At 37.9% G+C, this 12,675-nt stretch overlaps 1 protein-coding gene across 1 annotated transcript in view; it reads right to left on the bottom strand.

The window, feature by feature from the left end:
- The window catches only part of PCID2 (PCI domain-containing protein 2), a 218,880-nt gene that overhangs the window by 64,699 nt on the left and 141,506 nt on the right, over window positions 1–12,675 (bottom strand). The window contains exon 7 of the mRNA XM_067150936.2: window positions 5,055–5,254. Within this exon, the coding sequence (XP_067007037.1) occupies window positions 5,055–5,254 (200 nt within the window). The remainder of the gene's footprint in view (window positions 1–5,054; window positions 5,255–12,675) is intronic.

The raw sequence follows: 12,675 nt of genomic DNA, 5'->3' as shown, positions 1-12,675 counted from the left end.
TTGTATGAATGCCCCTCGTCTCGGCTTGAACTTCATTCACGTCATAAGAAATGAGTTTGTGTACGGGATTCCTACGATCTCGTTGTTAAATTATCTGTGTGGTGCACGCTGCTACTTGATTTACACGAGGCCTGATTAGTGACCAGGTGAGTCATGGTGCATGAATTAATTTCGACTTTGATAAGTAGAGCGGCCGCTCATATTGTTGGTTGTTCCGGTGTGTGTGTGAATGCTGGGATGTGTGTTGATGAGTGAGGAAGGGGCGAAAAGATGTAATACCAGCCAACTCAATTGTTATTTTAAATCTTGTTTCAGTACCTCATGTTTATTTTTGGTACGATTTTATTTATTTTTGCCATGTCCCCGCCTTGGGCGTTTGCATGCCCAAGGGGCCGCCATGTTTACTTTTTTGTAGTTTTAGTTATGCCCATGCCTGCGATTCTCTTTGATTTATCTTTGTTGCTGTGGTTCAGAGATGTTGGTCTCTGTCCCATGCTGATACCTTCATTCTTTTAGTTTTTCTTCTCCGTTTTGTATTCCATGACTCGTGTGGCAATGAATGAGCCATGATTATTGTTGTTGTGTCGAGAATGAGATGTACACACTCCTACATTAAAAATGAAATGAGTCTCGTGAAAGAACGACCGAGTTCGGCCGTGTTAATAGTAATAATATTGATGATAATGTAATATGGCTGAATTTAAGACATGGAGCTTGTCACAATTTTCCTTATTATTCTTGAGCGTAATAATGTTGAGCTCCTACAACGATGTTGTAAAAACCACTGAAGAAGGTATGTTTACGTTGAAATTCTTTTCGCTTTTTAATCATTGGCTTCAATTTTCTTGTTTGTTTTCATTTTATTTTAATTCATAATAAACCCTTATTTAAATCTTATTGGCATTTCATTGCTAATACTGTTTGAGTCATATCCTTTATTGATTTATGATTAAAACCGTTTCCAGTTCAGGGCTGTGTCAATCGCCTTTCCCAGTTGCGATCCTGGCCTTGAATTATCCGACGTATGTGTTTAACGTGTAGGTGTCGGTTGCAATAGGAAGATCGAAGATTGTGAATTGAAAATAAGTGTAAAAAGAGTAAAACTCTTGTTGTGACTAGAGGGGAGAAAGAAGGGAAAGGTCAGATTAGACTTGCAGACAAGCCCCTGAAAGTAGTGGAAATGTTCAAATACATGGGAAGTGAATTAAAGGAGATTGCTTGACTGGATGGTGAAATTAGTATGATATAAACATGTTATGGGACAAAGATGTGCCAATGGAAGCAAAGAAAACTATGTACAAGATGTATTACGTACCCATAACAACTTACAGAGCAGAAACTTGGACAATAACAAAGAAGGATGAGAGTCGAATATAGGCAGCCAAAATGAAGTTCTTGAGGAATATGATAGAGACGAGTAGAAGAGACAAAATAAGGAACGAGAAAATCCAGGAAGAAATTGGAGTGGAAAAAATGAATGATAGAATAGAGAAGAGCCGACTAAGATGGTCTGGGCACATAAAGCAAATGAGTGATGAAAGAATGCCAAAAAAAGGTGATGGAAATGAAAATGCAAGGAAGGAGAGCCCATGGACGAGCACGATTGAGATGGAAGGATACAATCTAACGCAGTATTATAGAAAGAAACCTGGACTGGGACACAGTGTTGGAGGAGGAGTGGTGGAAAGACCGAAGAAAGTTGAGACGAACCATATTTGCCCCTACCCAGCTACAGCTGGATAAAGGAAAATGATGATGATGATGATATTTTTGTGTGAAGATTTTAACCATTGTCAATTCCTGTGGAGCTAATGGCTAATAATGCACATATTTAGACACCATCATATTGTCAGTACAAATGAACAGTGGCTAAATATTATTTGCCATTTGTTGGTCGTGCTTCCCGTCGTCGTTCGTATTGCCTTCCCAATCGACTTTTGGTAAATTGAGATCTCCCGCTATAATCACTTTCCTTTCCATATCGTTTCACACATAGTTCATTATCTTATCAAATAATTCTGAATCACCGTCATAAGTTTTTCGTAGCTTACAAATTCTTCTTTCACGAGAATGAATACTCACCCTCCTACCATTCCTATCCTATCTCTACGATACACACTCCAGTATTTACAATTCTTGTTTTTATTATCCACTCAATTCAATACATAAAATGTTTAATGTCTCTAAAGGGACATTACAATACAAAGGTTGAGTCATACATTAAACCTTTTTTATAATAATTTTGTTCATTGAAAATGTTTTACGCAATAAATTTTCACCACTACTTAAAAAGTAATCAAGTAAAATTGACAATTAAACTGTATCATTAATGGACTAGACATTAGTGACATAATATTGATGTCCAAGTCATATTAAATATGCCAATTAAATTGAAAGATGTGGCTAATTCTCGTTTGTTTCTTGAATTTTCAAATACTGTTAAGTGTATTTATTGGAGTTTCAAATGAAATTAGTGAAAGTTAAAGGATTAAACTTGCAGTATTTTTTCCGTTGTGTTTTGTGAACTACATCAGTATTAATGGACCATTGGAGGTTTATACTCTGTTGTGTGCATTATACTTGTAGCCTTCACAATCTTCAACTGATTTAAGTCGGCCTATATTTACTGGACACAACAGAAAAAATACTGCAAGTTTAATCCTTTAACTTTCACTAATTTCATTTGAAACTCTGATAAATACACTAAGAGTATTTGAAAAATCAAGAAACAAATGAGAATTGGCCAAATCTTTCAATTTAATTGGCATATTTAATATGACTTGGACATCAATATTGCCGGCCCCGTGGTGTAGGGGTAGCATGCCTGCCTCTCGCCCGGAGGTCCTGGGTTCGATTCCCAGCCAGGTCAGGGATTTTTCTCTCGACCTGAGGGCTGGTTCGAGGTCCACTCAGCCTACGTGATTAGAATTGAGGAGCTATCTGATGGTGAGATGGCGGCCCGTCTCGAAAGCTCAGAATAACGGCCGAGAGGATGCGTCGTGCTGACCAAACGACCCCTCGTAATCTGCAGGCCTTCGGGCTGAGCAGCGGTCGCTGGGGAGTCCAAGGCCCTTTCAAGGGCGTTAAGTGCCGTGGGGTTAGGTTTTTTGGTTGGACATAAGTATTATGTCACTAACGTCTATCCATTAATGATACATTTTCATTGTCAAAAAAAAAAAAAAAAAAATTGTTTACTTTTTAAGTAGGCTAGTAATGACATTTTATCAATATTATGTAATTAACATCTAATCCATTAATGATACAGTTTAATATTCAAGTTTACTTGATTACTTTTTAAATAGTGACAAAAATTGATTGTGTAAAACATTTTCAATGAACAAAATTATTATACAGAAGGTTTAATGTATGACTCAACCTTGAGAAAATTGTATAATAAGATGGCTGAAGATGCTCGATACAGCAAGCGAAATATGTCCCAATTAACATTTGTACTGTAATGTCCCTTTAGAGACAATAAACATTTTATGTATTGAATTGAGTGGATAAAAAAAAAAAAAAAAGAATTGTACATACTAGTAGTGAGTTAAATATGGGTAAAAACATTAAATTGGTTTTATGCAACACACTCCAGCTCCGTGAGAAAATTTCTGCATCCATTATATCATTTCTCAGCCATCATTCAACACCTATTACAATATATGGTAAGTATATATCTATTAAATTACTTCATTCTATTCCTTTCTTCACAATACTTCTACAGTTCAACACTAACATTTTTATGTCATCATTACTTGACTTCCAGATCCCTGTACCCTTATCACTGCTCCCTAGACCACCCATTTTCCCTAATTGTACTCCCTATCACCCTTCTAAATAAATTTCCTAACTTATTATGCCTTTGCTGGCGAGATATAGTGTTTACAGTGCACTATGTCTTCTGGTATGGGCTCGAATAAATTTGTTGCTTTCATTGACCTGTCTCAGTCTCATCCTTGGCTTTGACAATATGAAAGTGACCGAGGTATGAGTGATGCTAGCAATACCATTCCTTATGCAGCCAGTCCCTGCTATGAATGGTGTGAATATATCACTCATACGGTCGGTTGGTGCATGCATTGCAGTGGACTTTGCAGACTGATATGTAACAGCAACTTCTGTCTCGGTGAGGAAAGCAACGGGAAACTACATCACTCCTCATTTCCCTAGTACGCCTCTTCAGTGACGCCTAGGCTATTTACGACAACTGTTGGCGGAGCTGTGGACGATCAAACCACCCTTTGGACGGAATACCCAACATACATACGTACCACTGTGGTTTAAGTGAAGGCCATCTGAGTGCAGATCCCTATCTCCTACCCAGCCTTCAGGATCTAGAAATCTCACTGCCAGTTTCTCATATACCCACTTCATAGTTTCATTTAAATCCCTAATCACCTTCCAGTCAGTATCCCTCCTACACAGTATTCCACTGATAACAATCTCTGCTTCCTTAAACTCACCCGTGCTGCACTTACCAGATCCCACACATCCCCAACTATGCTGGCACTTATACCTGCTTGCTTTATGTTGTTGGTACCAATGTGAAACACTACCACCTTCTCCTTTCCCTCCTACTTTCTTCTACATTTCCCCCCTTTCCTTCCCATCCCTCTTTTACACCTACTGTATCTTGTACATTGTTTGAGGGAGGCCTACCTTCCTTCCTGTCTTCTGAGAAAATCGTAATTATCTCCCTCAAACTCTCCAACTACTCCCCTCATACAAATACTTTTCAAACACAACAGAATAAACAGTAGATAATAATTACCAGCAGCTAGACCCTTTTAGTACCTTTGTACAGTAAGAAGTTGACATAGCAATTGCACAGACTACAATGATGCTGGCAACAAAGACCACTGTTTACTTGAATCTTTCTTAACACAAAACCAGTAGGCAGAAATTGGCAAGGGAATTTGTCTTCAATTCAAACCATGCAAATGCAGGATTCAGAGTGATCAACATTAAAACAAAAAAAGTACTGTTCTGTCCAAAATAACCCCAAATGGTGATACTAAGATATCAATGATTAATAAATGTAGAAAACTAATACTTACACTCTTTTGAACAAATTTCTAACAGTGATGCATTTCAGTTTCTCAAGTATAAGATATATACCAAACTTGATGAAGAAAGGTTCATGTCTTTGCATTACTTTGTTCAACTGCATGATGTTGCCTTGCTTAACTGCTTCTGTAACCTCCCAAAATTGCAGGAGATCATACTTTTCAAGGACACCCTTTGTTGGCATGTATCCCTGCAAATAATATAGATTATCTTCAAAGTATTTTTAGCATGAGCATGTCATCCTACATTATAAAACGGAACAACAAAGTGCAGAATGCTATACTGAATAAAACTAACAAATTTGTATACAGTACAAAGTGTAAGGAACGTCTTATTGCAGAAAGTATAAGGAATTTTTTCTCATATTTACAGCTATCTCAACCTATATGAAAGAGTAGTAAAATGTTCAATTTTTTAACTTGTCCTACTTTTCCAATTAGGAAAGTACTGTAGCTTCTATCGGACTTCTTGGACTAGGGAAGTTTCAGATGTGACAATGATAGCCAAATAACATCAGTAATTTTTGGTAATGGACAAGATTATAAAGCAAGTAAAAAAAAAATCTATAAAGGAATGAAAATTAATGTAATGCTCTATGCTGATGATATTGTGATCCAGAGAAAGGATTAGTATGAGATACAGGAACAGATCGGCTTCTTAAGTGGGAAGGTTGACCAATGGGGAATAAAGATTGGTGCAAAGAAGAGAAAAACAATAGTTATGACCAGAGGAAAGGAAGAGGAGGAATAAAAAATTGGAGATAAGGGTCTAGAAGGAGTAAAGGGCACTTTCAAGTATTTAGGAAGTGAACTGATGCTAAACCATGATGAACAGAATAACAAGTGTGATGACTCAGCCGTTATAGCATGGTAGTTTGTGGACCCGCCATTGCAAGGAAGCACGGCAAATGACGGTGTCCTAACACGTGCTCTAGTAATGCCGGCAAGCCATGTGTAGGAAAGTGCAGGAGACGTTATTGTGCGAGATATTTAAAGTCAATAAGTTGAATTTTCTTTGCTTTCAGTTCCTACACTCAGTTCATTGTGTGTTGTGCACTTCAAGCATGTGTGTTATGTGGCTTGATTACATTAATAGTTCAACATGCTGTACTGTTTTGTGCTTGGCTGTAAGTCAGGCTATGGTAGAGTAGTTAATGGTATTAAGATTCTTTTCACCACCGAAGAATATAAATAAATTTAAAAAATAGGCCAGAGCTATTCCACGAAAGGATACTGTGTTAACGCGTAATAGTAGAATTTGTCAAGATCATTTCTCTGATGATTTGATAGTAAAATCAGATAATTTTATAATGAATGGTAAAAAAAGTAGTTATGTCTCGTGTGAGATGGAAATTACGTCCAGGAGCAGTGTCTCACGTTTTCCCTAATTTGCCAAAATACCTTTTAAGTGAGATTAAGTCCCGTGAAACTCCCAACAGGAAAAAGAATCTAGACACCACTAGGAAAAGAAGATTGAAGATGGGAGTGCATCAGCGAATGCAGGATTAAAAGGTCAGTCTAATGTTGATCAAAATTTGGGTTATTATTCTAGTGTGCTTTCTGATGCCGAAAAGACCTTTTCATCACCATTCATTTTAGACTCTAGTCAATACATTTTGAAGTTTTAATTTTAATTTGCATTTTGTTGCACCTCGTACCATTAGGGGCCGATGACCTAGCTGTTAGGCGCCTTTAAACAACAATCATCATCTTTCTAATACCTATATCAGTGTTCGAAGTGAGTAAATTTCTTTTCATAAGAAAGCTCTTCCTTGCTCATGCTAGTCTGCATGTTATTTTGTCCTTGCTTCTGCCATTGTGTTATTATTTTAATACCCAAGTAACAATATTCATCTACTTCCTTTTAAGGCTTCATTTCCTAATCAAATATTACCTACATCACCTGACTAGGTACGACTGCACTACATTACTTTTGTTTTGGACTTTTTTTAAATCTTGTACTCCTTACCCAAGACTCCATCCATAACATTCAGCAATTGGCTGGGGATGCTGTTAATCACTCTTCTAAATTTATTAAGTGTTTGCCCTGTGTCCATTCTCTACGTGACAATAATCAAAGTACATTTTCAGTTCTCTCCAAAATAACAGACTACGGTTCAAGCAATAATGAAGTGTTTTTAACACGCCCTTCGAAAAGTATATGTGACATTCTTTTCCAGGTCGAGAAAATAATTCGTGAAAAACTGAACTCGATGTGGGGCGAAATATTTTTTGATTGTATCGATTCTATAGACAAAATTTCAGTTGAACCTTCAGGCGTTGCCTGTTGTCTTCAACATGTTAAGGATATAATCCCCAGACTTGTTTATCATTATCTGAAGTGCCAATTTTTCTTCAGAATGAAAGAAATCCGGCGAGATTTACAATCTCGAACAATTGCCAAATCTTCACGCAAGCTTTCGAAAGTCCAGTAACCGACAAACTGAGTTGGTAAGTAGAGTATTACCTTTAAATAATTCATGGGTGTTTGTTTTAATATGCTGGGAGTTGTGTTATTTATGTATATGTACACTCAAGCAACTTGTGCATTTCGCAACATGTGATAAAGGTCGTAGCTCTTATTTCCGTGTATGATATTTTCAATTGTTCTCTGCCATGGTATTTTAATTGTAATGTCTCATATTTTTTGAAAAAGACAGTGTATATACTTATCAGTTACGGAGTAGTCACCATTCCTAAGCCCAGCTGATCGGTACTGTGGACCTACCACACTCTAGCGCTGCCTGGCGGGGCGCACTTGAACTCGAGTCATCACACTTGCTTCTTCTATTCGTCAGGGCTAAATGCTAATATTGGAAGTGGAAACTAGCAGAATACAAAGGGAAGTGCTTTCTACCAGTGTAAGAGACCTGCTGAAGAGTAAAGATATACCAATAAAGTTTAAGGAAATAAAGTCTTCTTCATAGGATGCCATCTCCCTAGGAAAGATGATTATCCAACTGATTCTGTTAATTCGTGACACAGCGGCTTGAAAGATTTCAATAGAAATTTGTCCATACTAACGGTGCAAGTCTTTAAGCTACGAATTTCTTCGTCTCCCCACAGATCACTGCCCTTCAATTTTGCCCTCGATGATGAGTTGGAGAAGTTCGTATCGTTCATATCTTGTGATGGGCCCGATGTACCTCAGCTTTCACTCCTTGATGGTTTTTACAAGCTCTTTTTTCTTATTTAATTAGTGGAGGACTTCCTCATTAGTCTTTCTTTCTACCCAGGATATTCAAAGCATTCTTCTGTACAAGTACCTTTCGAAACCTTCAATCTGCCTCTCTGGCAAAGGGCTGAGCATCCAGCCTTCAAAACCATACAGAGAGGCAGGGAAAACATGCCATCCCAATATTCAAACTCAGAGCTGAAGGTTGAGAACTCTACTGTCAAACAAGGCCCTCATACTGTTGAACAAATTTCTGGCTTGCCCGATTCTGGATAAGATTTCATTCTTGGGATCGCAATGCTCATTCAGTATAGTCCCAAGATATTTAAAGGATGACATTTCCTGAACAATTTCATTGCTGATGTGCAGGGAGGCCTGCTTAGGAGTTTCCGAAAATATAATCAGCTTGGTCTTGCCAATATTCACGAACAGACCAAATGCTGCACTAATGCTTACAATGTTGTTAATAATAATTTGAAAATCAGTAAGGTTACTTGCTATCTGGCCCCGCGGTGCAAGGGGCTACGTGGCCACCTATCACCCGGCGGCCCCAGGTTCGATTCCTGGCTGGGTCAGGGGTTTTTAATTGTAAATGATTAATATCTCTGGCCTGGGGACTGGGTGTTTGTGTCGTCCTTAATGTTCCTTTCCTCACATTCAACACTCTACACTTCCTCCATTCCAATTACATGCAGATTCATACCACATAGTGCAAAAGATCTCTATAGATTGACGCCCCAAACATATAGCTTTTTTTTTTTTAATTTACTTTTTAACACAACTGTATCTTCAGCAAAGCAGATGTTATTAAAGACATTTCCATTTATCCTGATGCCTAGGTTAACATTTTCAACAGCTTTTGAACTCAGCCTGTGAGTGGATATAAACATTTTTATTTCCAAAGGTACTCGAAGATTGGTCTTCAGTTGCGTTATTTTTCATTCTGAGGCTCATTCTTTGTTTGAAATAAAATTGCACCGTACTCTTCCTGCTGTCTTGCTAGGCTTATCACCCAAGGGGATAATTCTTTTGGTAATTTTCTCCCTCAGCCAAGTAGCATTCCCCTGCCACATCTGCAACGCAGCAGTTCTCTTATGAATTTATGTGTTGTTTTCTAAAAAAAAAACTTCATCAAACCTCCTATCGGAAACTCTTCTACCCGCAGCCATTGGTTCACCCTTACGCTGTCAGGTTCGATACTGACTGCCCAACCCTCAGCCAGACAGTCGCAGGTCGTAGCGTGTACTGTCACATTTGGTAGGAGGATTTCGTCTAATCTGAAAGAACTTATTCACAATGCAAAAAACATCAGATAATACAAAAATGTCCTCATTCTGTATCAAGCATTATCCACACTTGTCAGGGAAATATTCTTTGGTTTGTTTGATTAGTTCCGAACTCCATACACATTTGTCAGCCATAGGATAACAGTGTTTAGATCTGTCAAAACGACACTTCTAGAGCATTAGGTTGTCAGGTTTGGTACTGGTCACCCAACCCTCAGCTAGACAGTCGTATGCCGTACTGCGTACTGTCACACACAGTAGCAGGATTTTTCCTGATCTGACATCAACCCTATGACACTGTATCCAGAGAAAAGTTTGGGAAAATCTGATGCAGAAAAATCTGGGTAAATATATACAGCAGAAGTCCGTTATAGCGAGAATTCACAACAGCGAAAAATTCACTCGCTATAGCGGATTGTCATTATATCCGATTTTGTATAAAAGTTGGTAAAACCCCATATACATTAAAATCGATATGAAACAGCAACCAGTTTGTTCAAAACTTGCGATTCCGTGGATGATATCCACACTACGGTTTACTTGTTTGTTATTTTTCGAAATCCAATACCACGAGAAAGTGTTTAATTTAATTCTGAAAAAAAATATATACATAATACCTTATTTCTCTGAATCCAAGACGACCCCCACTTTTTGCTTAAAAAATTTAAATCAGGCTTAGAAAGTCCTTGTAAAATTGCATGAATGCCTTTGTTGTACAGTATGCATTTTTAGACGCCAAACATTAACTTTCCTTATGCCGTATTTTCTTTCCGGCTGCACAATTATTCTTTATTTTCGCGGGTTTAATGACCGTTAACTTTTAATCGGCATCATAATACTGAAGAGAGCCGATGAAACTTTGCCGGCAATACTTATTCCATGCGTCTCTAAAATAAGACGATCCATCAGGAAAATATTCTTGCTGTCTATAAAACTGTTACTTTTACTCAGCGTCAGATATAACCGGCTACCTCTACACGCACATCTTGCTTGCCATGGTATGCCCATTCCGCCCTTGCGTTTTTCGTGCACATACCTCACAGTTTCATCTTCGACTTCTTTAAAACGTCCTTGTTGCAGATCACTGAATGCATTTCTTGTTCAGTACGCATTTTTTTAGCTATCTTTGTTTTCATGTTAACACCGATTTTGGCTTTTTTGGCCTATGCCGTATTTTCTTGCGGCTGTACAATTATTCTACATTTCTGAGTGTTTAATAACCATGAACTCAAAATTAGCATCATAATTTCGAAGAGAACCTGTCGAAAATTTGCCGGCTATACCTGCTCCACCTATCTTCACAATACGACTATCCATCACGAAAATATTCTTGCTGTCTATAAAACTTAATTTTACTAAGCGTCAGGTACAGTAGACACGTTATAACTCTACCACTGAGTAGCTGGTTTTTCTAAGAATTCGAAGGCTCGTGTGTTTTGATGCCATTCTGCAGATTTTAGAAACGTAGAGGCTAAAAGAACATCATTATCTCTTCACTATTTCTCCAGATCCAGTGTCGTTACACAGAGGCTGTACAACCAGTTGCCACGGCTAGCAATGTTTATTGCGGTCATTTATTGTCAACGAGTTCTGTGTCTGCGCGGGGGTGGGGCAAAAAGAAGCAGCATGGTTACCGCAGTAGTTGCCAGAGGTGGTCATTACTGTTAGGCCGCGAATGCAAGACAACCCTTGATTTTTTGCATGCGATTCTGAGAAAAACGTCGTTTTTGATTCGGAGAAATACCGTATCACTCCCGAGGCTTCTGTGGCGAACATTTCAGTTTTCTTCTTCAAACGACATCACCTAACCTAACCATATATGTATCGTTTAAACATATTTCAAAGCGAATGTAGAGAAATTATAACCTCCTCGCTAAAAATTTACATGAGAATAGCCTTTCCGAAATTTAACTAGATGCGAGAAAGTATGAACTATCCTCTGAAATCAATGATGTACACTGCCGTATCTTGACGTGTATCACATTCTTATTGCTATCGGCCACGTTATTTATGCATTTATTATGAAAGCGTGTTATTCTCTTTCATTTCAAATTTTCTTTAGAGAACAGCAGTTGACGGACATTACTAATCGACTCTAATATCGCCTTTGAATGTTGACGAGAGAGCTCGCAAATGCACACAGCGAGAAAACTATACTGTACCGAATATGATCGATCGCATTTTGTGGCAAGCGTTTTCAGTTTTCTTATTCAGTCACCAGAGTTTTTTAAATTCCTGTAGAAATAATAGTAAACTATCAGAATCCATTGCAACAGTTGACAAAGTCCCTGTACTTCTTTGTAGTTATGGGGTTTGTTTCTTTTCTGATTAAAGGAAGTTGCTTATATATAGGGCAATATTTGGCCTCATGTTCCTGTGTAAAATGGTGGATTTAAATGTTGCTTTATTGAATTATTGCTAGTAGAAGTTTTCTTTGCAACTTTTGACAACATGAATTCCTCTCCTTTATTTTCTTCCTTCCCAATAATGGAGAAACATTCAATCATGCAAGTGAAGCAAAATCCTTGAAATACTTGAGCTTCATATCTATCACTTCTACAGGTTTTCTGTTATAGCCACAGGTTCCAATAAACTGAGCCAAATCTCCTGGTACAGCAATTTCAAAAGTCTTCAGAGTGGATTTTTTCTTTTCTCTTTTTAAATAATAATCACACGGCTGTGATCCGCCTCCATGTGTGTGTGTGTCCTTTAAGTAGATACTTGTAATTATCTATATGAAGTGACTATTTCACTTAAGAACCACATATAAGCAAACATAAGCAACAAGTTTTAATTCTGAGCAACACAGTTATCTGAACATACAGTCACTTTTTCTGTACCTTGCTTAATTTACTCCAATGCCCACTTCACGAAGCAGGAAGCTCTCTCTGCCACCCAGTAACTCATTCAATACGATGCAACGAGATGTACCTCTGGTATCATTGTGCATAGTATTAAGAGCCCACAGTTTTCTGAGATAGCAAGACTGGCAGTTTTTCAAACTTGGAGTTAGGAGGCATTTCTGGAGGTCCATTATCACAACAATTTTTTATTTTGCTTTGCTGAATCCTTGTCTTGTTTTTCTTTTCATGTGTTATTGATAAGTAGCTTCTTCTTGATGCTGGTTGAGTTTTTTGTTTAGTTCCTCCTG

Source organism: Anabrus simplex, chromosome 7 (genome assembly GCF_040414725.1).
Source record: "Anabrus simplex isolate iqAnaSimp1 chromosome 7, ASM4041472v1, whole genome shotgun sequence".
In the NCBI taxonomy this organism is placed as follows: Eukaryota; Metazoa; Arthropoda; class Insecta; order Orthoptera; family Tettigoniidae; genus Anabrus; species Anabrus simplex.
Note: the sequence above shows the minus strand (reverse complement) of the source record. Positions and strands in the feature narration are given on the sequence as shown.